Here is a 27,947-nt window from a genome sequence, read left to right on the forward strand (position 1 = left end):
ATTGGCCTGTTTATTGGTATCTTCTACCTGCGCTCGCATGACAGAAGTTAAATACCAACCCCGTAGGTTGGTATTATTCGAAGATTATCAAGCTTCTCAAGTTTTCAAATTTGAAGATTATGTTTAATAAATGGATCTTTGGCCTATGGCCACCTTACTTTCATCCAAGTCCGATTGGTTAGTTTATCAGTACTCAACCCTAACTTCCCAAATCCTCTACTTGAAACTTGTATCAAGTATTCGAAGTGTGTATTTTAAGATTTGTATTTCAAGTTTGTTCAATTTCAAGTATGTAATTAAGAACTTAAGCTTCCAAATTCGCTTTGATATATGTAATTTTATGTTTATATATCATATTATCTTGGAGAATTTATGGTATAAGGGCTATAGTTTAGAGGAAGATAATATTATAGGAAGTATTGATAAAGAGATTTAATTAATTAAGATTTAAGACCATAGAAATACAAAACTGATTGTCTATTTAAAGATATGTAGAGAGAGTAATTCTAGATGTTATATCTATATTTTTTTAAAATTGGTGTGCCTTTTAAAATCACAATTTAATTTATGATATATTACTATTAGATTTTAATCAAATGGTAATTTTAAAAGCCACGTCAGTTTTGGATGGACATAGAGGAACATTTGTTTGGCTTATCCAATTTAGGGATCAATCTGGCTATGATACAAGGAAGTAATTTGGTACAATTTGTGACTTCCAAGTTGTGGTGATTGACATGCGTAAGACTTTTAGAGATTTGCATGGATTTATGTTCCGTTTGTTTCGTCGTAAAATGTTTTTTAAAAAATGATTTCAATATTTTTCTGTGTTTGGTGGGAGCAAAAATAATAGTCAACCTAAAAATGATTTCCGTTTGATAAAAGTGCTTAGTAAATTTCGGAAAATGATTTACGATTTTTAAAAGCATATACTATTTTCCCCAGTTAGCAGACACATTCAACCTTTTTTTAAACGACGTAGTTGACCTTCACACTCAAGCAGTTGGCTACAATCGGAATCTGGCCAGTGCTGGAATCCGATCACCGTCGGACGTCCGGTCATTGATGTTGCATATTTGGGAGGATCTTGGATAGATCTCCTGAGGCACTGAATAATGCTTCGTGAGGGGTGGATAGAGCCTCAAAAGATATGAGAAGATCTAGAGCAAACTCTGGAGAGAGAAAAAAAAAATCCACGTTGATGGTAGTGTCACAAAGGAGAGAGGAGGAGAGAAAATCAAAGGGTTATCCATAATTCTCAAGCATGGCCGCCTTAGAGCATCTTCAACATACCATTTATATGGTTCATTATAATTATATTAAGCTATTATAAGCCATTTCACTCTTCCAGCAAACACTTTAAAATAGAATGTTTCCATCAATTTTGCTACAATGAACTTTTATATATGAAAGTTTACTATAGCACATTTTACTCTTTTTCTAATTATTCTTTTCCCCCCTCTTTCTCTTTTCGCTGGCCTCCTCCCACAACTTTCATAATAAAAAATACATTAAAAAATAATATTTAAAAAAAATAAATAATAAGATAAATAACCTTTTGGATCGAGTTTGTATTGAAAAATCAGTATTTAATTTTTTTTTTTTAAAAAAAATTGTGTATTTTATGTAGTTAAGATAATTACTACTGCTGGTCGGAGATGCTCTTACTTCTTCTTCTACTTCTTTTTTTTTTTTTTTTTCATTTTTTTTTCATTTTTTTTTTTTTTAAAGAAAGGAGATGCTCTTGCTTGGAGAGCAAGAAGAGAAAAAATTTACTTGGAGAGCAAGTAGAGGGAAAAATTCCCCTTGATGTACAGTAAAAAGTTGAAGTTTAATAATATAGTGAGCATTGAGCAAGGGTCCCGGTTGCTGTCCTCAGTGCATGGCAGTGTAAAGCGAAAAAGATTATCCTCTTATTCAACAAAAAAGAAAAGAAAATTATCCTCTTGCATTGTTTTTACGTTAGTACAAAGATTCTTTCAAATTCAACGCGTTTTTGCAAGGATATCACAATAGTAGTCTCATATTACAAGGGTGGCACATTGGTATGAGATAATTAATTAGACCCTCAATTTTAGTTTTGGATTGCACTAATCTTTCAATATATTACATTAACTTTCATTAGGATCTATAAATCTATGATCCACCTTTAAATCCATCCTATTCTCATTTCAATTTGTAAAAAAAATCCATCCTATTCTACAATGTAAGTCACTCAATTTTTTTATTTTTTACTCACATGTGTATATTCAACAAAAGTAATGATACATATCACACAAACATCTTATAAAAATCTCACAAAACTTACATAACATGGTCTAGTAACTCTTTGATTGACCCTTGTTAAAAAAAATTCAATAATTACTAGACATTGCCTCGTCATCTCTTGTAGGATGTTTGTACGTGTGGCATACAAATACCATTAATCATTCAACAATTTCACACTTACGCATGAGTCCATTGCCACATTCATTATGCTCTCCATGAAATGGAAGTTCTTTTTACCAAGCGTTCATGTATCATCACCAAAAGCCTAATGCTCACAACTACACATGCAAGTCATTTGCTTCTTTACTCCACTATACCAACGATAATAACATATTGAGAACCCCATGAGAGTGTACCATACAAATCTTGTATTCAACACTCACCCTACCAAACTATCAACTCTGATATCGTTGATAGAATTAGCCGCGTGCGAAGAAAAAAAAAAAAAAAAAAAACCAATAGAGAATGAAGAGAAGAAAAAGAATAAAGACACAATAATTTGGGTCAAGAGATCAAAATTTCACTTTGTATATATATATTAAAATTTGATATGACTTAATAGTAGTTACTCACTATATTTGTGCGTACTCAACAAATAAGAATCATATTTACAGTAAATCGAAACTTTGAAGGGTCAATTCATCAAATTCGGATTTGATGGACCAATTTGATAATAAATCTAAATTGGATGCAAACTTGTTGAAGCAGTATAGTAGGGATGTAATCAAGCCGAGCCGAGTCGAGTTTGAAGATTTAAAAACTGGCTCGTTTATAAGTCGAGCCTAAATAGTCGAGCTCGAATTCGTGCCGAGCTATAAATTGCATGTTCAAGCTCGGCTTGTTTAAAATTCGAGCGAGCTCGAGTTCGTTGAAAATGACATTCGAGCCAAACCGGGTTACTCGACAAGCTCGGCTCAACTAGAGTTCAAGGTAAACTATTAAATTTTTCAATGAGTGATCAAAGCAAAATTGATGCCCAAGTTTATGAACAACCTCTATGCATTCTATGCATTTATTAATAACATAAATATATAATATATTATTATATATAACTAAAGAGGATAAACTATGATATTTGTATAATGTAAACAAATAGTAAATCTAATATATATTCTATATAAGTAAGTAATTATAATATAAGTATAATATATAACTATTGTTAACCATGTGTAATGTGATATATATATATATATATATTTATGCTAACTATTTAATATTGTTATATACTAACTATTAATAACTTAATATATTAATTTAACATACTAAATATTGTTATCAAAGTATTATAATTAATATGTAAAACTATATATATATTATACTATTTTTACTAATATATATGTAAGATATGAACAAACTAACGAGTCGTGCTAACTATTTAATATTGTTATATACTAACTATTAATAACTTGATATATTAATTTAACATACTAAATATTGTTATCAAAGTATTATAATTAATATGTAATACTATATATATATATATATATATTATACTATTTTTACTAATATATATGTAAGATATGAACAAACTAACGAGTCGGACTAACAAGCCAGGCGAGCGATCTGGTCGAACTTTAAATGAGCTAAGCTCGTGAGTTCCTATCGAGTTTTGTCGAACGAGTCGGGTATGTATCACTTACTAATCGAGCGGGTTTCTACAGTAACGATCAAGTTTCTACAGTATCAAGCTCAAGTTCAAATTGGGCTAAACCGAGTGAGTATCGAGCAAGTTGTCGATCAGACTGATTTATTTACATCCCTATAGTATAGTATAGTTGGTAGGACCACCTTTATCTTCTATAAAAGCTTGCTCCCTCACTCTCTACGTACGCGCGGCTCTCTTTCTTATGAAACTCATTCTCTTCGTGTGTGATGGCTGCGTTGTCTTCGAATCTGCCACCGAGGTTCAAGTTCAGTCCGACGGACGTGCAAATCATCGACTACTACTTGAGGTTAAAGATCACTGGGAATGACGAAGAGCTTTACTTTATTCGCGAAGTTCAGTTAACTGACGAAGAGCTTTACGTTCTTCAAACGGGAGCCCGGGGATATGCCAGGTACGTGATCAGTTTAGCATTCGATCCCTTCTGCTTAATATGACGATTTTCTTATTTTCTTATTTTGGACGTTGTCTCGACTCTTTCCGGGCTTCACTTGTTTAATATCCAAATATGTAATGCACTCGATCATGTGATTTCTCAATTTTTTTGGTCTCAGTCTGGTATCTTTAACTGTAAGTTTATCCGGCATAGAGACGACGGATGGAGAGTGGATCTTCTTCTCGTCCCCAGAACTGAAGCAGCCGAATGGGAAACGGTTTAACTGGAGGACCGACGCTGGGTACTGGAAAGTGACCGGTAAGGATCAAGAAATCTGGTCCGGAGCGAGCTTGATTGGAAAAAAAAAGTTTCTGGTTTTCTATAAGAGGGGTACTGCTTCTAAATGGGAAAAAACCAATTGGGTAATGCATGAGTACCACACAACCTTGAAGGAGCTTGATGGCACCAAACCCGGACAGGTTGGGTTTCTGTCCTATCTCGTCTTTTGCTATTTAGTTTGTCTGATAGGTGGGGTTGACATTTCTTCTTGATTGCTGATCAACTGACTGGTGTGAGTTGCTTTTGTGTTGGTTTAAGAATTAAGATCTATTTGCTAGCAAAATCATGTAAAGGGTCATCTTAGAAGAGGATTTACGTTTTCACTTCGTTGATTAACTTAATGCAGAAAGCCTTTGTCCTCTGTCGTTTATTCTATAAGCCTAAGCAAAACTCCGGCAAAGCTGGACCTGCCAAGTCTAAATTAGCACTGGAAGGGCAAGCTGAAGATCATCCAACTACTAATGAATCTCTTCATTCTGAAATTTCTAATGGAATGACATATGACACTTCAGAATCTCCAGACAAGGGCAGCAGAGCTCGAAAGCGAAAGGACTCTAGCAAAGCTGGACCTGCCAAGTCTAAACGAAGTGCGACTTCAGTATCTCCAGCACTGGAAAAGCAAGCTGATCGAAGATCATACAACAAGTAACGAATTTCTTCATTCTGAAAATTCTGACACTATAGCAAGTGTTGAGTGTAGTGACAGCAATTCTTAAGAACTCAAGTTTCCAAATTCGCTTTGATATATGTAATTTTATGTTTATATATCATATTATCTTGGAGAATTTATGGTATCAGGTCTATAGTTTAGAGGAAGATAATATTATAGGAAGTATTGATAAAGTGATTTAATTAATTAAGACTATAGAAATACAAAACTGATTGTCTATCTAGCTATTTAAAGATTTATAATGGGAGTAATTCTAGACATCATATCTATGTTTATCTAAAAATGACGTGACTTTTAAAATTACCATTTAATTTATTACAGATCATTATTAGATTTTGATCAAATGGTAGTTTTAAAAATCAAATCAGATTTGGATGAACATATATAAGAGGAACATGGGCTTTTGTTTTGGTTATCCAATTTAGGGCACATTCTGGCTATGATACAAGGAAGTAATCTGGCAGAATTTGTGACTTTCAAGTTGTGGTGATTGACATGCGTAAGACTTTTTGAGATTTGCATGGATTTAAGTTAATACTGCTAGATTTCATATCTCTGGTTTTAGACTTTTAGTCTTGTATTGTTGTGGAACAACTCTTCAGTCTTTGAAATTGAGTGAGCTAATGACATTCAAAGATGTCCCTGTCCGACCAAATATTTGGGCACTCGAGTAACATGTGTTTCTATATTTGCTAGTTATGGTTGTTTTTGTGGTTTTGAGAGATGTGTAATTTCCTAGTTTTTGCAATATCAAAAGTACTTATTCATAGTAAAGTCTTCATGGTAACTTCTATCTCCTTTGTGTTCTTATCAACTCAGAGAGCAACAAACCTTAGACTTCCCTTGTAATTTTTTGAGACTCTTTTGTGAGTTCTATAGTTCAGCTAAGCTTCAAAACTCACTTTGGTGTTTCATGTTTGTATCATTAGGTAAGATTCCGGTTAATTTTAAGTGCTTCTGAATATTATTTTTCCTATTTTCACCTAGAGATATGATCTTTTGCCACCTCAAAACACAACTCTTGACCATCTTGCCCATGTGGCAAGGTGGTCCCCTATTTAGCTTTAGGGTTTTTTTTTTTTTTTTTTTTTAAAAAAAAAGTAAAAGTAAAAGTTGTCACGTGGGCAAAGGTAGTCAGAAGTTGTGTCTTGGAGTGACAATGTATCATATCACTTAGCATATATTGTTTTGACTAATAATGATTTATTTTACTACTATATGGATGACCCTAACATTTTTTCTCCTGACTGTAGGATTTAGAGTAGCTATTGAGTTTCATTGGTGCAGAACAAGGTTGATATGCAACAGGACGTCAAGCGGAACAATATGATGTTTTGGTTTTTTTTTTTTTTTTTTTGATTTGATGTAATTAAGGAATTGAAGCAAAGATACTATATATATGTATGTTACTTTTAAGTGTTTGTTTATTTTGAAACAATGGTTTTTTCAATTGGGTATATAAAATTGTGTATATATGGTTTTGTTTTGGATTTAGTTAAAACATTGTTTGAAGGTATTTGTTAGTAATTTAATGATAGTATTTTTACCATATGGTTTTGTTTTCGATTAAGTTAGTTTGCATGTCTTATGAGCTGAAATACATATTTAAAAAATGGGGAAATTTCATATAATAACCTTTTTTTTTTTTTAAAGAAAACTTAGTAGTTTGTGGAATGTTTATGACGTTTATTGAGAAAACAACATAATTTTGTGACACTTACCTAGAAAATATCATAAAACTTTAACGTCCTTTATACATTAGGCGTCATAAAATAATGACGTTTGATACATAAGCGTCATAAATTTTTAACGTTTATTGTGTAAGCGTCACCAAAAAAATGTGTCCTTTACAAAAAAAGTGACATTATTTGTAATTTTTTACGCTTATGGAAAAAGTATTGTTAAAATAAAAATAATTATGACGCTTCCGGAAGAAACGACGAAAATTTATGACACTTATGAAAGAAGCATTGTTAAAAAAAAATTCAAACATGTGGTAGCACGACACTTAGCAAGCGTTGTGAAATAAATGACACCAATCATTTATTGAATAGTATCGTTTAAAAAAGTCATTAAATTCCCCGCTTTTTTTGTAGTGTGGGTACGAGGTCTAGAATTTTCAACCCATAAATTTGTTAGTTAGCCATTTAAATAAGGTGTTTTCAATAGAAAATTGGGGGCCCAGGAATCGTCAAAAGGCCTACACAATAACAAAAATAGCCAAGCCCCCCTTTTCCTAAGAGACCAATAGCCTTTTTAGAAGGTGTTGGCCAATGCCCCCCCCCCCCCCCCCCCCCATGACGGGCTGCAGATCCGAGGCATAGGCCATGCACAACCGGCCCTCGGTAAGCAGCCCACCCAAGTGTAGCATCATCCAAAGCATCAACAGAAAAGGAATTGAAATGAAAAAAAAAAAAAAAAACTATTTCATGGTTTAAATTTTATTTTATTGCGTCTAATGTGATAACATATTCATTACGATGCAATATATACATTATTATATATAAAGAACTTTAAGCAGTGATAGAAGGCACACTTTCGTCATACTATTGGCAGACTTTTTGTGTCTACTTTTATCTTACCACACCATGTGTCACGTAGACATAAAAGTCTGCCACTAATGTGATGAAATTAGTAAACTTTAGTTAAAAATTGTAATAAAAGTAACTTACCACTTTATAACTTTAGTCAAATCATGATTCATTGATTTGGCATGTCGATTTATGTTGAAAATAAATACCTCATAAAGGGTTTTAACACACCGCTAATAATTGATAATGGAAGATTTTACACCGTTCGATAAATGGTTGTTTCGTGAATTTTTGTTTGAATAGTAATAAGACGTTGTTGACATGGTACAAAGTATTAAAAAAAATATGAAATTGATTTATAGAAAAGTGATAAAATTATGTTTTGTAGTGAGTTTTTTATTTAAATAGTAAAAAAAAATAATTAATGTGATATAAAAAGTAAAATAAAAAATTAAAATGTTTTGAAGTAGACTTTTTTTGAAAGTAGTGAAAAAAGAAAAAAGAAAAATAATGGTTGCAAAACTCGGCGAATGTTAATTTATTTATAAGTGGTTTAATGTGATTAATGTTATGAATTTCTGGAAATTTATATAAATTGAAAAAGATTTTGGACTTGATGGTCGTCGCCAAGTCAACGGACAGCATAATCAACTGCCATAAAACGCAGGCCAGAAGCAAGCTACCTTGACCATTGGCCAATGACCAGTACGATTACAAGACTAAAATAAAGTTCACCCAGCAAGGCAAACTTGTCTTTTTGTATAATTTCAATACTTTTTCTTAAAAGAAATTAACAATTGAATATTATAAAGTTCACCCTCCAAGGCAAACTTGTACAAGAAGTTAATAGGGTTGGGATATGATATGTTTATAATTTTTGTATAATTTTAATACTTTTTCTTAAAGGAAATTAATAATTGAATATTTAGGACATACATGTATAAAACAGATCTAATGATAAGTTTGAAAAAAATGTTATTAAAGTTGTACAAGAGTTGTGTCAAAAGTTGTACACCAATTATTTATCTCTAATAAATATGAGTAATGATTCACCATCACCTAAAGATATCACTTTTCACCACCTCGTTTATGTGACAAGGTGGTCCCCCACTTAAAAATAAATAAATAAACTCAAAAGGTATTGGTACCACCTTACCAAATAAACAAGGTGGTGAAAAGTAGTATTTTTAGATAGTCGTGAATCAGTACTCAATAATTATATAAAGCTAGCTAAGAGACTTTTACTTTTACTTTTATTTTTATTTTATTATTATTTTTTTTTTTAAAAAAAAAAAAACTATAAAGCTAGCTAACGAACTACCTTACCAAATGAATAAAATGGTCAAAAATTACGTCCTTCAATGACAAAATATTATATATATATAGCCAGCAAGGATCCCACTTGCTGTCCTTGGTGAAAAATAAATTTTAGATTCTCGTACGAAAATTCCTCACAATAGTAGTCGCATATTACAAGGTTGTCCTACTAACTTCTTGGACAAGTTTGCATGTGAATTACACTAATGTTTCAATGCATTACATTAAGTTTCATTAGAGACTAATAAATCTATGACTTAGTACTTACTCAATATACTGTGCGTATTCAACCAAAAAGGATAATACTGATTGTAAATCGAAACTTTGAAGGTTCAATTCATCAAATTTGGATTTCAAGAACCAATGTGAAGATAAATTGGAGAAAGCATTTAGAATTATTTTCTTAAACTAAAAAAAAATCTCAATTTCATCATTTATTTTTTTTCTTTCCAATTTCATAATTCTATTATAATATTTTGTTAAATCTTAGCAGAGGGGTGTCAAAATTCTCAAAATATTTTTAATTTTTTCTAAAAAAAATTGCAAGAATTTAAACGTTGGTCAAGATTTAAAAAATTTACAAAAATACCCGTATGCCTTAATCATTGATATATATAGATATTTTAACAGGATTTAACGAAAATTTTTAATGGAAGTGTGAAATTTTAAAAAAAATTAAAATTAAAATTTTTTTGAGTTTAAAGATAATTACAAAAATATTGACAATTCAAGAAGATTAATTAAAATTTGCTCTAATAAATATAAATTAGAAGACTAAAATAAAGTTGACCCTCACATGCAAACTTGTCGAAGAAGTAAGTAGGACAACCTTTTCCGTTGTATATGTCAGCTTGCTCACTATCAATCTTTCTTATGAAACCCATCGTCATTCTCTTCGTGCATGTGTGATGGCTGCGTTGTCTTTGAATCTGCCACGGGGGTTCAGGTTCTGTCCGACGGACGTGGAACTCATCGACCACTTCTTGAGGTCAAAGATCACTGGGAATGACCAAAATCTTCACTTTATTTCCGAACTTCATTTCTTCAAACGGGAGCCCTGGGATTTGCCAGGTGATCTGTTTCCCACTCACTTCCGTTCTGTATATAATTTTACGTTATTTAAATTTTTTAAAAGATGTGTTAATATTGGCTTCATAAATACAATATTAACACATCTATACGTCAACCACATGGTTTCTTGAAGTGTAGATTTCTCCGGCCTACAAACAGAGGATCAAGAGTGGTTCTTCTTCTCGCCACAACACCGGAATGGGAATCGGTTGAACAGGGCCACCAATGCTGGGTACTGGAAAGTGAGTGGCAAGGACGTCAAAATCTGGTCTAGAGCGAGATTGATTGGAATGAAGAAGATACTGGTATTCTATCAGGGGCCTACTCCGAACGGCAAAATTACTGATTGGGTAATGCACGAGTACCACACAACCCTAAAAGAGCTTGACGGCACCCACCCCTCTCAGGTTGGCCGGTTTCTAATATCTATCGATCTCGTCTTTTGTTATCACTGGCTTCACATTTCAGTTGGTTATGTTAAGTTCTCACTTCTCACCTTGTCAGATTAACTTTATGCAGAAAAGCTTTGTCCTATGCCGTTTATTCAAGAAACCAAACAAGGGTGGCAAAGCTGGACCTGCCAAGTTTAGACCAGCAGCACTGGAAGTGAAAGCTGAAGATCACTCTGAAAATTGTAATGGAATTACATATGACACTATAGCATCTAAGTTTGAGAGAATCTGTTTTGATTGATGTTAATTGGGGCTGTTGCTTATTGTCTGAAATATTGTCTTCTGTAATCTTAACATACATAGCAACTATTGAGTGCTCCGCTTAAACAGCCTACTGCATGGCATATAATTGGACGACTAGTGCACAATAACTACATTCCACCACATGGCAAACAATCATGTTGAATGGCCCCACCCTTCCAAGGTTGAATTATGCTGTTGCATTGACTTGGCGACGACAAACAGAGTTCAGACTCTCAGAGTGTTTGGCCTTTAATAATAGGGAAATTATTATCTATATATTAAAAAAAAAAAAAATAGGGAAATTATTAAATTATTTCGAGTGTCAAAGAATTCACCAATCCAAGTTAGACAACGGAGGATTCTAGAATCCTCTGGTTGTTTCGAGCTTCACACTATAGCAACTAGCAAGAGACACGTGCCAGAACTGGTCGTTGGCCAATGGTCAAGGTGCCTTGCTTTCAGCCTAATAAATGGGGTTATCAAACACCCTTCTATTTTTTTCTTTTTTATTCTTTTTTTTTTTATTAAAAAAAATTACATAAAAAACACTACAACCAAAAACAATAAAGAATAGTTGGGTATCCTAACAATAAGCTCCAAAACAATGCAAACATGCACTAAAAGGGAATGCATTAAATAAATGACGCAGCCCTATAAATTCTTAGTAATGAACACTAAGAAAAGTGGCCGCCAATTAAGGCAGTTAGACAAGGTGCGGGCAAGAGCATTGTTGGTACAGTTTTCAGTATGATGTGAATCAGCACATTTTTCTAATATTCTTCGTGCACCCTTCCGAGGATCCTGCTTCGATGCCTAAATTAACTTCTGTGATAAAATAATGCTCTGTGCATAAAATATTGAGTCTTTTTTTATACCTGAAGTATGGGCATATTTATAGGCAAAAAGGTGGAGTTAAACCTGCATTAGAATTTTTGCTCCTTGTTGAATTAGAGCTGCTGTCAGTAGGGCTGGCAAAACGGGTACCCAACACGACCAGTTTACGACCCGCGACCCGTTTAAGCTAGACCCAAACACGACCGGTTTCTGTTAACGGATTGGAGCTCCAGACACGATACGACACGGAAATTTCACGGGTCACCCAACACGACCCGGGAAACCCGTTTGAACATTCAAAGCTAAGGGCAAGCCATTATCTCAAAACCAAATCAAAATCCACAATCAGCACCTCAAATTTCAACTAAATGTTTTACTTTCAGCAGTCAAAACAAAATCAAAATCGACAGTCAGATGATTCATATCGCAAAATCCATCAGAGACTTCACCTGCTTCTTGTAGATATTGAAGTAGATGTTGAAGAGGACCAAGAGGTACCACTATACCAGAGCCCAAACAATGCCCTGAGCTCTAAGTCTCCAACGTCTTGAACAAGCTGCTGAGCCTCAGACCTCCAAGCTCTTCGTGTCGCGATCAAACTCAGGCGCGGGGATCGAAGATCAGGGCCTGAGCTTGAACGAGTTCGACGAGGACCGAGACCACGACCGGTGAGGAGAGTTAGAAGAGATGGACACATTGGGGAGATCGTGGTCCGTGGGGCTTCGAGGACGACGAGGACGACAACGCAGCAGAGAGACAATGAGAGGAAGAAGAAAAATAAGAGGAGGGGGGCGGTGTTGAAGGAAAAAGAAAAGTCTGAAAAGAAGTTAGGGTTTTTTTTTTGTGTGTTTTCACTGTTCAGCTAATAATAATAATAATAATTTTTTAATTTTTTTTAAAAAAACATAATCGTGTATGGCGGGTCACCTGCACACGACCCGCCAAGCCAAGATAACGGGTCATATACGGGTCGACCCGTTTATGACCAAAACCCGCTAATTTCGTGTCATGTTCGTGTCGGATTATCGGGTCGTGCCAAAATTGTCAGTCATAGCTGTCAGAGTTCTAATTGGACTTTAATCCTTTATTAGACTTCTGATCTAATCATTCTTCTTATCTGATCTCTTATTTGACTTCTGATCTGATTAGACCATGAGTCCTATCCCAATTCCACTAGGAATAGGACTACTAATCAAATTATACTTTGACTAATTAGAGTCCTATCCCAATTCTCTTGGGGATAGGATCACGTACTGGTCAGATTATAACTACTTACTTCAATTCTACTTGGAATAGAGTCCTAATCCGAATTTACTGAGATAACTGATACCTGATTTCTCTAAAGTAGTTGCTAAATGTCAATCTCTTTTTTAGATCGGGTTGAATGGAATTTATCCCCAATAAGTATGATTGTTATGAGACTCTTTAACCCTACTAGAACTCCCAGTACAAGGGACGCAGAAATGACATAACTGTTGAAATACACTTCAACCCTACCCAAATACATGTATGGAAACAACAACAAAAACAGAAAAATAGAGGAAAAAACATAAATAAATTACCAAACCTAAAAAAAAGTAGCGGAGATGGCGAGGACGTGTGATCGTGTAAAAACCACGTGGGGGGTGTGTGAGACAGCTACGAGGAACGGAGAGGCTGGCAAAGACGATGGTGAGGTGGAGCTGATAGTCAATGGCAGATCGAGCTTTAAAAGAACTAAATCTGAAATCCAAGACATATCCAGGAGGAGAGGGCGACGTAGCGTGCCGGAGGAGGCGATAAGGCGGAGGTGGAAGGGTTGATGTTGCATATTTGGAAGGATCTTGGATAGATTGCCTGAGGCAATGAATAATGCCTCATGAGGGGCGGATAGAGCCTTAAAAGAGGTGAGAGGATCTAGAGCAAACTCTAGAGAGAAAAACAAAAAACAAAATATCCATGTTGATAGTAGTGTCACGAAGGAGAGAGGAGTAGAGAAAATCAGAGGGTTATATATTATCCTGAAGCGTGGCTTCCTTAGAGCATCTTCAACAAATCATTTGTAGAGCTCATAATAATTATATTTAGCTATTATGAGCCATTTTACTTCTCCAGCAAACACTTCAAAATATAATGTTTCCATCAATTTAGCTATAATGAACTTTTTTTTTCTTTTTTTCTTTTTAATTATTCTCTCCCTCCCCCTCTCTCCTTTCTTTGGCCCTTCCCCTCAACTTTCACAAAAAAAATACTTTGAAAAATAATATTTGAAGAAAATAAAGAGTAAGATAGATCATAACCTTTTGAAATATTTACTGAAATATTAGTGACTAAATTAAAAAAAAATGTTGATTTTAAATAGTTAAAATAATTACTGCTCTAGCGGCCGAAGATGCTTTTAGAGCATCCGCATCGAGCTCAGCATTTCAAAATTTTCACCAAATTTTGGTGAAACTTCTCAAAAACTCATATGCATCAAGCTCTCTATTATTTCACCAAAATATCTCTTGTTAGAATCCTTCTCCATTTTTAACGCCCATCAAGCTCACGCTCTTCCATTTTTTATTATTATTTTTCATTCTCGCGCCTTTCTTCACTTTCTTCTTCATCTTTCTGTCGAGCTTCTTCATTGTGTGTAGAAGTTTTCCCTCTTTCTCAAAAAGCCCAAACTCTCTGACGCTCCAAACGCCACAATCCTCCACTTCTCATTGTACAGTTCACCAAGACGAGCAAGAAGAGCAAGATTTTGATGAGAACAAAAACTTGAGCCTCCTCTTTGACTCCAAGAAGTCCAAGTCTTCTTTTCATTGTGAAGCATCTGAAATCATCACCGAAGGAAATCAAGAACTAGGTTTTGCTTCTGGTGCTCAACAAAGTCGCGAAGTGCTGGGTTCCGTCGTCTCCACTTGCAAACACCGAGAGAGTGTTGGGTATTTGGTGGATTTCCCTTCCCAAACGTGAGTTTCATTATTTGTTTTCAATTGATTTAGGGTTTGAAATTGTGGGTTGGATTTCTTATTTGTGATGTTTTGTTTGATGATTATCGGTATTTTGGGTTTCTATTTAAGGCTTAAGAATTTGTCATGTTTTGGCCGATTCTAGTGAGAACTTGAGTTCTCTGTTGTTGGCCGATGGGGTGGTGTTTGATGATGATGTAATTTTGAGATTTTGGTGGTATTGTGTTGATGTTTGCAGTGGCTGAGAATTGAAAATTTGAAGTTTTCGGTTATGTGGGTAGCTGATTGTGGTGGGATTGTTTGATGTAGGAAAATTTGATGTTCATACCATTAAATTGGTTGGTGTCAAAATTAATAAAAAAAATATATAATTAAAATAGAGAAATATTTAGAGAGTTTGATGTAAGAAATTTTTCAAAAGTGAGAGATAAAAAAAAATGCTCTTACTTCTCTTTTTCATCTCTCTCTCTCTTTTTTTTTTTTTTTTTTTTTTTTTTTTTTTTTTTTAAAAAGAAAAAGAAAAAGAAAGGAGATGCTCTTTCTTGGAGAGCAAGTTGAGGGAAAAATCCACTTTTTATGTAAAGTTTAATAAATATAGCAAGCAAGGGTCCCAATTGCTGTCCTCCCAGTGTAAAGCGAAAAAGATTATCCTCTTATTTATCAAAAAAAAAAAAAAAAAAAAAAAAAAAAAAAAAAAAAAAGAAAAGAAAAAGAAAAAATCATCCTCTTGCATATTGTTTTTTCGTTAGTACAAAGATTCTTTCAAATTCAACGCGTTTTTGCAAGGACAACACAATAGTAGTCGCATATTACAAGGATGGCACATTGGTATGAGATAATTAATTAGACCCTCATTAGAGATTGTAAATCAATATATCTCACAAAATTGATGTGTTATTGTCTAGTAGTCCTGATTAAAAATATAAAAATATAATGATTGATAAATCTTGTCACGTCAATTTTGTAGGATGTTTGTGTAGTATACAAATAGCATTAGGCATTCAACAATTTCACTCTCGTGTATAAGTCCATCGCCACATCGATGATGCTCCCCTCGAATGAAAGTTCCTTTCACCAAGTGTTCATCACCAAAAGCTTAACGCTCACACTACACATGCAAGTTATTCGCTTCTTTATTTCACTGTACTATAGATAATAACATATTAAGAATCTTATGAGAGTCTACTGCAAATGTTATGTTCAATACTCACCCTATCAAACTATCGGCTCTGATACTGGTAGAATTCATAGCGTGCACACAAGAAAATACCAACAAATAAAGAAACGAAGAAAAAGAATAAGAAAGAGTTGAGACACAATAATTAAGAGTTCAAATTTCATTTTGCAGATTATTATTATTATTATTTTTAAGGTAGAACTTTACTTATGGCTCCTGATCTTTCATCACTTTTGTAAAAAGGTATCCAAACTTTAAAAAGTGTTAATTTAAGATTTTTTTTTTAATTTTTTTTTTCAATTTCAACTATTTGTAAGAATTATTCGTTAAATCCTGTTAAAATTTCTAAAATAACTCTTACTTTTTTTAGGAAAAAAGAAAAAGAAAAAAATAGCTAGGTTTAAGTGTTGGTCAGAATTTAACGGAATTTGCAAAAAATATATCAATATCTAAATCTTTGAAAAATTTTATAATTTTTTTAATAAAATAAATACAGGAATATTTTGAAAATTTTAACAGGATTTAACGAAAAATTCTTACGGAAGGTTAAAATTGAAAAAAAAATTGAAATATAAATATCTTAAATGTACAATTTTTAAAATTTAATTACTTTATTGTAAAAATGATGAAAAATTAAAAATTATAAGTGAAATTTTTCATATTTTTAATCTTTAAAATTTGAAAAGACTTGGTATTTACTCGCTACATTTGTGCGTAGTCGACAAATAAGAATCATATTTACAGTAAATCGAAACTTTGAGGGTTCAATTCATAAAATTTGGATTTGAAGGACCAATTTGATAATAAATCTAAATTGGATGCAAACTTGTCGAAGCAGTTTAGTACGACCACCTTTTTCTCTTCTATTTATTCCAGCTTCCTCACTCTCACTCTTTTGCAGCTCTCTTTCTTATGAAACTCATTCTCTTCGTGTGTGATGGCTAAGTTGTCTTGGGATCTGCCTCCGGGGTTCAAGTTCAGTCCGACTGACGTGCAAATCATCGACTACTACTTGAGGTCAAAGATCACTGGGAATGATAAAAACCTTTATATTACCACTGGGAATGATGAAAAGCTTTACTTTATTCCTGAAATTCAGTTCTCAAAACTCGAGCCCGGGGATATGGCAGGTGATCAGTTTAGCACTCCCTTCTGCTTACTATGACGATTTTCTTATTTTCTTATTTTGTACCTTGTCTCGACTTTTTCTGGGCTTCAATTGTTTAATATCCAAATATGTAATACACTCGATCATGTGGTTTCTCAATTTTTTTGGTCTCAGTCTGGTTTCTTTTAACTGTAGGTTTATCCGGCATAGAGACAACGGATAGAGAATGGTTCTTCTTCTCGTCGCCGGAACTGAAGCATCCGAATGGGAAACAGTTTAACAGGAGTACCGATGCTGGGTTCTGGAAAGTGTCCGGTTATGATCATGAAATCCGGTCCGGAGCGAGCTTGATTGGAAAAAAAACGTATCTGGTTTTCTATAAGAGGGGTACTGCGGCTTCTAAATGGGAAAAAACCAATTGGAAAAGGCATGAGTACCGCACAACCCTGAAGGAGCTTGATGGCACCAAACCCGGACAGGTTGGGTTTCTTTCCTATCTCGTCTTTTGCTATTTAGTTTGTTTGATAGGTGGGCTTGACATTTCTTCTTGATTGCTGATCAACTGACTGGTGTGAGTTGCTTTAATCTATTTGCTAGCAAAATCATGTAAAGGGTAATCTTAGAAGAGGATTTTCGTTCTCACTTCGTTGATTAACTTAATGCAGAAAGCCTTTGTCCTCAGTCGTTTATTCTATAAACCTGAGCAAAACTCCAGCAAAGCTATTCATCCAAAAAAAAAAAACTCCAGCAAAGCTGGACCTGCCAAGTCTAAATTAGCACTGGAAGAGCAAGCTGAAGATCATCCAACATCTAATGAATCTCTTCATTTTGAAATTTCTGATGGAATGACATATGGCACTTCAGAATCTCCAGACAAGGGCTGCAAAGCTCGAAAGCGAAAGTGCTCTAGCAAAGCTGGACCTGCCAAGTCTAAACGAACTGCGACTTCAGTATCTCCAGCACTGGAAAAGCAAGCTGAAGATCATACAACAACTAACGAATTTCTTCATTCTGAAAATTCGGACACTATAGCAAGTGTTGAGTGTAGTGACAGCAATTCTTATGCTTACGCTTCAGAGAATCAAGTGGCAGAAATGGCAACTGTGATAGATAATGAGGTGAGAAAGGAATTGGGTTTTAGCCTTAAACAGTTGTTATTTTTTTTTGTGGAAATTAGAATTGCAGTAAATCAATTTGAGTACGTTCATCCATGTTTCTTCCATCAGGTTGATCTGCAATCGGAGACCAACCCTTTGACCCCCATAACTTCACTCCCAAATACACCTGCCGTTTCATCTCCTAGCACAGCTAGATCTTCTCTTGAAAAAGCAGAGTCTGAGCTAGCACTACGGGCTTCAGTATCTCCAGCATTAGGAGAGGAAGGTGACAATCTTGTCACAAGATATTATCCTATAAAAACTTTTAATGGAACGACATCAAACACTATAGCATTCACTGAGTATAACCAGATTGGTGATAATGCCTACGCTACAAAAAATCAAGCTGCCCAAGTAACAGCTGATGATCAGGTGAGAAAGACAGTGATCTATGTTCCAAGTGCAGTTAGGTAAGTATCTCCATTTATGATTCTAAAATCAAGCTGATTTGCAGGTGGTAGACTCAAATATGGCCTGTGTCCTACCAGACCTACTAGATTTAGATTGGAGGAGCTTTCTCTCTACATTACCAGCATCAGGAGAGGAAGCTGACAATCATGTCACAAGATATTATCCTACAAAAGCTTTTGATGGAACGACATCAAACGCTATAGCATTCCCTGAGTGTAACCACATTAGTGACAATGCCTACACTACAAAAAATCACACTGCCCAAGTAACAGCTGGTGAGGTGAGAAATTACGAGTGCAGCTTAAAACATTTAAAACTAGTCTTGTTTATCAGCTAAAATTACAAGTGTTAAAAGAGTTGTTAATTTTTTTTGTGGAAATTACAAGTGCAGTAAATTAATTTAATACTAATCTTGTTTATCAGGTTGATCTGCAACTGGAGGAAGAACTAGAAATGCTCTCTGTCCTGATGCAAGATCCACTAGGTTGCAACCCTTTGACCCCCTTAACTTCACTCCCCAATACACCTGTCGTTTCATCTCCTAACACAGCTAAATCTTCTCCTGAAGATGCAGGGTCTGACAAAAGACAGGCTTCAGTATCTCCAGCACCAGGAGAGGAAGCTGACAATCAGGTCACAAGAGATTATCCTACAAAAAAAGCTTTTGATGGAACGACATCAAGCGCTATAGCATTCACTGAGTGTAACCACATTAGTGACAATGCCAACACTACAAAAAATCAAGCTGCCCAAGTAACAGCTGGTGATCAGGTGAGAAAGACACTGAACTATGTTCCAAGTTCAGTTAGGTAAGTATTTCCTTCATTTATGATTCTAATATCAAGCTGATTTGCAGGTGGTAGACTCAAATATGTCCTGTGTCCCACCAGAGCTACTAGATTTATATTGGAGCTTGCTCTCTCACAACCTTGATGGCGAGGTGCCTTTTCAACATGGCACGAATGATCTAGCCGATTATATCCCTGAATTATTGGGTTTAATACCTAATTATCCAGATGAATTCCTTCATAATGATCCTAGCAGTCAAAAGAATCTTGCTTTTGACCGTGAGACAATGGAAAACATGGAATCTGTTAAGGACGACGGATCACACAGTGCACCAAGTGCAAAAATGCTCAATGCACTGGTAAGTACTGGAAGCTCTCAATATCGTATTAGTAATTGGTGGCAAGTTTTGCCTAGAACTTTCTTGTTCTGTTTGTCAATCCACTTGCTAGATGAGGTTTACTTGTGTCTATTATTTTCAAATAAATTGGTCTTTCAAAAACTAACCCAGCATTGTTCTTGTGTTCAACAGTTTGATCCAACGGTTCAAGATTCTATGTGGTCTCAATAGATCAATAGAGAAGGATTCATCTGGGGTTGTTAAGGAGGTTCTTCAGTCAGATCTAGACTCTGATTGAAGGAGGTCGATCTAAACCCCAAAATCTTGAAAACACCAAAAATTTACAAAAAAAATTATTTCCCAACGAGTTATCTAAACCTAATCCAATTCCAGTTCCAGTTCCAATTTCAATTCTAATTCCAGTTCCAGTTCCTATTCCAATTCCAGTTCCAATTTCACCAAAATTCCAAGGAAAATCCCCTTTGGAGATTGTCCAAAAATATTCCCCTGGGTAGCATTTCCCTCCAATCGATTTCAAGAAAACTCCAAAAAAAAAAAAAGGAAGAAAAAAAAAGTGAAGATATAAATCTACTGCCTCAAGCCTAAACCCCAAGAGCCCAAACTTTTTAATCAAGCTGTAGAGTCTATGACTCAACAGACACCCGAACAGTCCCATGCCAGCAGGTAAAAAATCCCAAGGTATAAACCTATTTGAAATCAATCCTATTCATTGATTCCAATTAGTTATTCCTTTCCAGTCTAAGAATCCCAAATGTTCCTCCTAATCCTTTTTCAGTTAACTCAATTAGAGTTCAAGGTCTCAAGTAGGCCAGTCTTCTCAAATGTTTACTCAACCAAGAAAATCATTTTACTTGGAAAAACCCCATTTGTGTTTACTGTTTCTACAATTGAGCCACAACTCTCCCAAGAAATCATCCCACTTGCCATTTCTGCAAATACTCTCCCTCCAAAGTGGCATTCAAGTGATGCCAACAAATCATCCCACTTCCCATCTGTACAAAAACTCTCTCCAAAGTGGCATTCGAGTGATGCCAACAGAATTTGATCTTTGGCCTATGGCCACCTTACTTTCTTCAGATATGATTGGTCTGTTTATTGGTATCTTCTACCGACGCCCGCACGACGGTGGTTAAATACCGACCCCTCAGGTTGGTACCACTGGAAGATTATCAAGCTTCACAGGTTTTCAAATTTGAAGATTATGTTTAGTGAATGGATATTTGGCCTATGACCACTTTACTTTTATCCAAATGTGATTGGTCAGTTTATCGGCATCTTCTACCGACGACTGCCCGGGAAGTACTAGGGGGTTAGTACTTAACCCTAACTTAGCTTTCCAAATCCCCTACTTGAAACTTGTATCAAGAATTTGAAGTGTATTTTAAAATTTGTATTTCAAATTTGTTTAATTTTTCAAGTATGTAATGAAGAACTCAAGTATCCAAATTCGCTTTGATATATGTAATTTTATGTTTATATATCAGATTATCTTGGATAATTTATGGTACAAGGGCTATAGTTTAGAGGAAGATAAAATTCGAAAGTACCATTAATAAAGTGATTTAATTAATTAAGACCATAACAATACTAAAATGATTGTCTATTTAAAGATCTGTAGTGGTCAACCCATAAATTTGTTAGTAGCCATTTGAATAAGGTGCTTTCTATCGCTTTGAAAACACCTTATTGAAATGACTTCCTAACTAACAAATCTTTAATCAGTAGTATATGAAGATATGGATCTAAAAGACATGGATCCAAAGAAAGGCTTCATTTTTTAAATATTACCAAATCAATTCGTTAATGTTAATGTTAAGAAACTCTAAACTAATTTTTGTCTTGATATTTATGTGACCATCATTGAAAATAGATCAGTAAATTAATAGATATAATTAAACAAGATTTAACTCATGAAATAGTTTCTATGTTGAGAGTAAATACCCTATAAAAAGTTTAACACACTACTAATAATTGATCATTTGGAAAAATAAAAGAAATCTAAATTTCCTTTCTGCAATGAAAGACAATATTTTCTTGTTAATCCATCTTGAAAGGAAGATCTCATAAGGTGTGTTAAGCACAGTTTTAATAATTGATAAAAAATGGAAATTGTTTTGCTGCAATGAAAGAAAATATTTTTTGGGGTGAGAGAGGCTCGAACTCTCGACCTCAGGATCACTCTTTATGCTATGAGACCTACGCGCTAGCCAACTGCGCCACCACCCCGTCATGTTAAACTTGCACAGATATGCATATTCTTTCTGTTTGCAGTACATGAATACCCACTTCCAAGCACTCTTTTGCCTGTTAGCGAAGCCATTGTCGTCCACAAATTTACAAGCAAAGATGGAAGCTTTCATGATCGTCCGCATTCTTCTACCCATCTTGCTTCTTTCACTCACCTCCCTCTCTCCAATCCAGAACTTTCAGGACCCAACTTACGCAACGCAGCTCCAAAGCTCAGCCCAGCAAGACAAAGACTGGTTGGTCTCAGTACGAAGGCAAATTCACGAGTACCCAGAGCTCAAATTCGAAGAACATAATACCAGCGCTCTCATCCGCAGAGAACTCGACAAGCTTGGCATCCTTTACAAATACCCAATTGCCAAAACCGGCATTGTTGCCCAAATCGGCTCGGGTTCTCCTCCAATTGTCGCTCTTCGAGCAGACATGGACGCCCTGCCTTTGCAAGTAAATGAGTAATCCAGAAACCCATTCTATTACTTTTGTTTTTCTTCGTTTTGAGGATAGAGAATGGAGAATGGTAGTTGATGACTTGTGGAGTGGTGGTGTATATACAGGAGCTTGTTGACTGGGATCATAAGAGCAAGATTGATGGTAAAATGCACGGGTGCGGACATGATGCCCACACGACAATGCTCCTTGGTGCTGCCAAGTTGCTTAACCAACGGAAAGATAAACTCAAGGTTGTTTTTTTTTTTTTTGTTCATATTGCAATAGCAGAAAATGGTGCTTTCCTACATTGACTGCCAATGCATCTTTTCATGTTTTTGTTCAAAGGCCATGAATTTCTAGAATAGTGATAGATTTTTGTGTGAAAACTGCAGCCATAAGGCAAAACCGAAAAACTCACTTGCCAATAAAATAAGTGGAGTATTATTTTTCTTGCCAATCATCTGCATCTTCAATGGCGCACATTGAAGGCTTACCAACTGAACTCTGTTAAGTGGCCAAATGTCCAAGGCCACGAGGAATGGCATTATCTAGTGAACTTGTGATGGTATTGTTGTTCTTGTGAGTATCCAAAACAGAAAGAATAATAGCAAAGCCTTCTTGGATTAACATTAGATTCAACAAATTGACATAGCGGAAGCGATAAACGTGAAAGAGAAACTGTGTTCTTAATAAACAAGTCAACACACACGTTGATAAAGAAAACTGATAATATTATTGATGGCAAAAACTGCTTATTCCCATTACAACTACTCCGAACTTGTAGTGAAATTCTGAAATTACAAAAGGTAATTAAATCTCCTAAGAATGGAAATAAAACAAAAGAAATAAAAATATAATAATTATGGAAATACTTGATGGCTACATCAATCTAAAGATGAAAGTCTTCTAAAGGGAAATTTAGGGAATTATGGGAAGTGATCATGCTGGAGATCCTCATCATCAATCTGTCACTCATTTCTTTCTTGGACGGAATCTAGTAGTTGACTCTTTCATTTTTTGTTCGAATCTTCTTGATTTGGTCGATTAATGTGCTAATTATTATGATCTCAAAGAGTCAATCATGTTGGCACATTAGAAACCAACTAATTAATTCTCGTTGGTACTGAAGGTCCCGCCGGTAACTTCTCGCTCCTCTTTGACCCGCCGGTAAATCACCTCCGGCCATCAACCCCGCCGGTAATGTACGATGCCTTTTTTCCTTTTGCACTTCCACCGCCAGAGATTGGCTGACATCCTATTCACCTGATGCTGATGGCACGAGATATCCTGCTTAAAGTCTTTTAACCTATTGTTTGGTTCTGACGATATACCTTTATGTCCCAGCTTACTAACAACCTGTCGGTAAATCTCTTTTTCTGATGGTAAGGTTGCTCCTAAGTAACCTCACTTGTAGTTGATCCTGACTCGTAAAACGAGCTCCCTCTGTAATAAGAGCCCCTCGGGAAGTCTTTCAAGGGGTTCTAACCATTCTTCACATGGGACACAACGTGCTCCCTGTTTGTGCCCCACAAGGTGGAATTTTTGTCCTACATCAATTCAACAAGAGAAATTGTGCAAATACAAATGTGACCTTTTACAAGGTTTGGGCCTGTGCTATAGTAACATGTATCAAAATGAACAAATTCGTATTTCAAGCTGAGAATGAATTTGGTTGGGCTACAAAAAACAGCTCCTTAGTATCTCCTTACAACCTAACTTCTTTTATCCAAGCTCAGATGTTTGATCTCTTTCAATTCTATCCATGACCAGATTCCCTTGCAGTGGTGCTCTAATAGCTCTGCAAATTAGTACTTTCACATAAATATTAGTGTGCTAACAATCTAGGTAAATCTGGCCAAAATCTTTTTGTATGGACTACATACGTAGGTTAATTGGCTGAGTAGCTTTGCGGTCTAGGTTTACTCATCTCCTTTTAAGAATAATCTTGCAAAACTCAATATCACATTGGTGCTGAATAAAAATGTAGAAGTATATAACATATGATTTGATGAAAACTGTTGAGAAATATAAAACTTACCTCCAGCCTGCTTGTACCCTGTAATCATGCTCTCGTAAGCACTCATCATAAGCTCAACCTTTCTTACTAGCGTCCATCATCTTTTACTCATATGGCTTGTTTATAATGCAGCGGGTTATAGATAGTTTTGGTACTGATTACTCATTGGATAGTTTTATTCTTCTCATTCAGTTGATAGTTTTATTCTTGATCTTTAAATGAATGGCCCACACATGATTCACTTTACTCATTATCAAATTTCCAACTCATGATTGTACAGCATGACTGATGTGCTATCTCTGTGGAATTTTCTCATGATTGCTTTATGTGGATCTATTATTGGAATTAAAATTAGCAAAACCTTCTCTGATTAATAAGATTTTCAAGTCGCTTTCCACGATTGAAATTAAGATGGCTGTCTACCTAGTGCAAGTGTGTTCACTTCTTCAGGTGTTGAACCAGCTGTGTTAAATTGGAGGTCCAATTGCCAATTAGCAGAGAATGATGGCAAAACCAAGGAGTGGCAGGTGCTCAGTAAATAGGTCCTGGTTGGAAAATAGTCAAGAGACTTCCCTGTTTCAAGAACATACTTCTTGGCTTGAATGATGATCACATTCTCATCTCGTTGTAATGCTCTCTTTCTTACTTGAGTGGTTGACTCTTAGACAGATTTCACTGAAGTGTCTTAAATGCAAGACTTACTCAAGATGGGTTAAAAATTGGAAGTTTGAATCTCCTTGCACTTTGTTCCTTTGATGGAAAGTGAGAGGAAGGAATGGGAGTATGAATAGGAAAAAGAGACAAGAAGTAGCTAGGCAATTAGACAATGTGCTCTTAATCAAAGTAGTCCTGCCACCCTTAGAAAAATACAATATCTTCCAACTAGCAAAACGACGCTCTATCTTCTTAATAGTGCCATTTCAATAGACATAGCTGTAAAAGGAACTCCCAACGAAAGGCTGAGTTATTTCATTGGCAAGGAAGAAACCATGCAACCCAAAATGCGAACCAAACCTTCAACATTATTGACATTGCCAATACTGACCGGCTTTGATTTAGCCAGATTGATCTTCAAATCTAAGACAACTTCAAAACACAAGAACAAGCAACACAAATAACGAGGTGATCTGGACTTAAGTTAAGTGGGTCAACCTGCTCAGGAAAAGAGATCTCTTAGTGGCAAAAGCTCCAAAAACATTTTTTTTTTAAGATTCTCCTGAGTTATAGCTTCCACCTTTTTGTTGTTATGTATCTTCAGTAATTCTAGAAGATATGTCATTGAGCAATACTTATTTAGGTAACATATTTAGAATTTATTTTCTTTCATGTTGTGTCCTGACACCTTTTGGCAAGTTGGTAGTTGAATCTAATTAGGTGTTCATATTGGTTATAGTCTTTGGGGGTACTCAAACTTGCCTAAATAAGCTTCAAAATATGTTGTTCTAAAACCCCCTTTTTATCTGATACTGAAGGGAACTGTGAGACTTCTTTTCCAACCTGCTGAGGAGGGAGGTGCTGGTGCATCTCACATGATAAAAGAAGGTTCTCTTCGTGATGCTGAAGCAATATTTGCAATGCACATTGATTGCGACATACCCACTGGAAGTATAGCATCCATTTCAGGGCCTGTCTTAGCTGCTACATGCATCTTTGAAGCAAAAATAGTCGGAAAAGATGGGAATGCTGGAGATCCCCACACTAGTTTGGATCCAATTCTTGCTGCATCATTTTCAATTTTGGCATTGCAACTGCTCATCTCAAAAGAAACTAATCCCCTTGATAGTCAGGTGTGTCCCTATCCTCGATCTTTTCATGTAATCTTCCGGAAAGGAAGTCCCACATTGGAGGCTATGTGCTTGGTCATGGTTAATGTAATCTTTTGGGTTGGATGCTTTAATAAATGTTGTAGCTTCCATATTGCTCCATTGTACTATCTTTATAACCTCAAGTTTTGAAGCCTACATCACTTTCAGCCCCAAATTGTTTGGTGTAGTCGTCACATTATGGCAGATTTCATTTGTCACTCTTAAATCATTCAGCTGCTTGGCCATGCAAGAATGAAGTTTACGGGAGACTTGAAGCATATAAAACATCTAGTGTGACAGTGCTAATGGTTACTATTTTACTGAAGGTGCTATCTGTTACTTACGTCAGAGGTGGCACAGCATTGGATACAATTCCACCATATGTTGAATTTGGGGGCACTGTGAGGAGTCTCACAACTGAAGGCTTGCACCACCTAAGGCAACGGTTGAAAGAGGTATAAACTATCACTTAACCTTTTCACTTTTGCCTTTATGAAATAGGAATTTTGCTTTTCATCATTCTTCAATGCAAGGTAAGAAGTTAATCTCTTTAGAATATAAAGAAGAAGACTTTTATTCATGTTAAATTTCTGTATTAATATTTTATGTTTCCATAGTTCAATCCCCCGTGTTTGCCTTGTCTGGAATTGCTATTCATTGTGAAAAAGGGTGAGACTGTAGTAGCAGAATCAAGCAATCTACATTCATATCGTGGAGATAACTTTGCCATTTTTCCACCTTATCTCCATTATTTCTCATAGATAGTGTTTCATACTGCACCTCTAGATGTCATTTATGGAGTTGCTCTAAGCTTCCTAGCACCTTGTCGCCCCATAACTTCTCTTTTGTTCGTTTTATAACTTTGTTGCATTGGGCTTCATTGGCTTGATTTAAGCAGTTCATCAACTCTCTGAAAAATGGGGTTTTTTTTTCTTTTCTTTTCAAAAGTACAAATAATCAAATAAGTGAAGTCACTGGCTTCAAAGTTGGTGATGCCTATATAATTGGGGCTGGTTGTAGGTTATTGAGGGACAAGCAGCTGTACACAGATGTAATGCATATATCGATATGAAGGAAGAAGATTTTCCGCCATACCCTGCTGTTGTTAATGATGAGAGATTGCATCTTCATGTGGGGAGGGTTGGCAAACTTATGCTTGGTCCTGAAAATGTCAAGGTTGGCTCAAAGGTCATGGCAGGTGAAGACTTCGCCTTCTATCAAGAACTCATTCCAGGAGTTATGCTTAGTATTGGAATTAGAAACGAGGAGTTGGGTTCAATTCACTTTCCGCATTCCCCTTACTTCTTTCTTGATGAGGATGTCCTCCCAATTGGTGCAGCATTCCTCACTGCTCTTGCCGACATATATTTGAGTGAGCACCAATACCCAGTCCTGCAATAAAATTTCAGAATATGGCGTGGATAACATCAAATACTAATTCCATAATGCTGCATGCCCTGAAATTTTCTGGATATTCAAGGAAAATGTAAATATGTTTGTGAACAGGAAGTAACAAGATTCCATTCGCTTACCAGATTAGTACTCGTGAATATTCTTGTATGGGATATCCGGCCTTGCCCTATCAGGTTTTCGGTATTCATTGTGCAGCAAAGTGATTCAGAAATAAAATTTCACCTACAAATCCACCCCACATTCCATTTAACCAACCAAACTTTTACTTTTGAATATATTATTTTTACCCCAGGCCTAAAGAGAGGATTGATTTGCAAAAATGAAAACTTTTCTTTT

General features: G+C 35.5%; 4 protein-coding genes and 1 non-coding gene across 7 annotated transcripts; 4 read left to right on the plus strand and 1 right to left on the minus strand.

Moving 5' to 3' along the window:
* The first annotated feature begins 4,140 nt into the window (after positions 1-4,140).
* LOC133861291 (protein NTM1-like 9) lies at positions 4,141-5,295 on the plus strand. The gene is made up of 3 exons (XM_062297047.1): positions 4,141-4,325; positions 4,486-4,786; positions 4,993-5,295. Exons 1-3 carry the CDS (start codon positions 4,141-4,143, stop codon positions 5,293-5,295), a joined length of 789 nt encoding a protein of 262 aa, XP_062153031.1.
* Positions 5,296-10,051: 4,756 nt separating this feature from the next.
* On the plus strand, positions 10,052-11,047 carry LOC133861080 (protein NTM1-like 9). The gene is made up of 3 exons (XM_062296787.1): positions 10,052-10,235; positions 10,374-10,642; positions 10,755-11,047. Exons 1-3 carry the CDS (start codon positions 10,073-10,075, stop codon positions 10,926-10,928), a joined length of 606 nt encoding a protein of 201 aa, XP_062152771.1. The 5' UTR covers positions 10,052-10,072; the 3' UTR covers positions 10,929-11,047.
* A 5,749-nt stretch (positions 11,048-16,796) lies between these two features.
* LOC133856499 (uncharacterized) lies at positions 16,797-21,180 on the plus strand. Of its 3 annotated transcripts, none has more exons than XM_062291554.1 (9): positions 16,797-17,007; positions 17,181-17,464; positions 17,651-18,103; positions 18,212-18,514; positions 18,597-18,833; positions 18,977-19,037; positions 19,122-19,324; positions 19,410-19,700; positions 19,872-21,180. In XM_062291554.1, the coding sequence occupies exons 1-9, from the start codon at positions 16,815-16,817 to the stop codon at positions 19,908-19,910; spliced, it is 2,064 nt and encodes a 687-aa protein (XP_062147538.1). In that variant the 5' UTR covers positions 16,797-16,814; the 3' UTR covers positions 19,911-21,180. The 3 variants fall into 3 exon arrangements, with proteins under 3 accessions (XP_062147538.1, XP_062147546.1, XP_062147530.1); XM_062291562.1 differs by having other exon boundaries at positions 19,128-19,324; XM_062291546.1 differs by having other exon boundaries at positions 18,977-19,324.
* Positions 21,181-21,840: 660 nt separating this feature from the next.
* Positions 21,841-21,926, minus strand: TRNAM-CAU (transfer RNA methionine (anticodon CAU)). The gene is given in 2 exon segments: positions 21,841-21,876; positions 21,889-21,926. It is a non-coding gene; the product is annotated as a tRNA-Met (tRNA).
* A 33-nt stretch (positions 21,927-21,959) lies between these two features.
* Positions 21,960-27,844, plus strand: LOC133856518 (IAA-amino acid hydrolase ILR1-like 3). The gene is made up of 5 exons (XM_062291572.1): positions 21,960-22,391; positions 22,502-22,627; positions 25,866-26,180; positions 26,525-26,653; positions 27,219-27,844. Exons 1-5 carry the CDS (start codon positions 21,975-21,977, stop codon positions 27,597-27,599), a joined length of 1,368 nt encoding a protein of 455 aa, XP_062147556.1. The 5' UTR covers positions 21,960-21,974; the 3' UTR covers positions 27,600-27,844.
* Positions 27,845-27,947: the final 103 nt, after the last annotated feature.

This window comes from Alnus glutinosa, chromosome 1 (genome assembly GCF_958979055.1).
Source record: "Alnus glutinosa chromosome 1, dhAlnGlut1.1, whole genome shotgun sequence".
Lineage (NCBI taxonomy): Eukaryota > Viridiplantae > Streptophyta > Magnoliopsida > Fagales > Betulaceae > Alnus > Alnus glutinosa.

Bases quoted from the DNA above. Each gene is read 5' to 3' on its own strand.
- LOC133861291 (XM_062297047.1), top strand. From the start codon at position 4,141: ATGGCTGCGTTGTCTTCGAATCTGCCACCGAGGTTCAAGTTCAGTCCG. The intron at 4,326-4,485 runs GTACGTGATCAG...TTTTGGTCTCAG, and splicing joins GGAGCCCGGGGATATGCCAG to TCTGGTATCTTTAACTGTAA. The intron at 4,787-4,992 runs GTTGGGTTTCTG...AACTTAATGCAG, and splicing joins ATGGCACCAAACCCGGACAG to AAAGCCTTTGTCCTCTGTCG.
- LOC133861080 (XM_062296787.1), top strand. From the start codon at position 10,073: ATGGCTGCGTTGTCTTTGAATCTGCCACGGGGGTTCAGGTTCTGTCCG. The intron at 10,236-10,373 runs GTGATCTGTTTC...CTTGAAGTGTAG, and splicing joins GGAGCCCTGGGATTTGCCAG to ATTTCTCCGGCCTACAAACA. The intron at 10,643-10,754 runs GTTGGCCGGTTT...AACTTTATGCAG, and splicing joins ACGGCACCCACCCCTCTCAG to AAAAGCTTTGTCCTATGCCG.
- LOC133856499 (XM_062291546.1), top strand. From the start codon at position 16,815: ATGGCTAAGTTGTCTTGGGATCTGCCTCCGGGGTTCAAGTTCAGTCCG. The intron at 17,465-17,650 runs GTTGGGTTTCTT...AACTTAATGCAG, and splicing joins ATGGCACCAAACCCGGACAG to AAAGCCTTTGTCCTCAGTCG. The intron at 18,834-18,976 runs GTGAGAAATTAC...CTTGTTTATCAG, and splicing joins CCCAAGTAACAGCTGGTGAG to GTTGATCTGCAACTGGAGGA.
- LOC133856518 (XM_062291572.1), top strand. From the start codon at position 21,975: ATGAATACCCACTTCCAAGCACTCTTTTGCCTGTTAGCGAAGCCATTG. The intron at 22,392-22,501 runs GTAAATGAGTAA...GTGTATATACAG, and splicing joins TGGACGCCCTGCCTTTGCAA to GAGCTTGTTGACTGGGATCA. The intron at 26,654-27,218 runs GTATAAACTATC...GGCTGGTTGTAG, and splicing joins TAAGGCAACGGTTGAAAGAG to GTTATTGAGGGACAAGCAGC.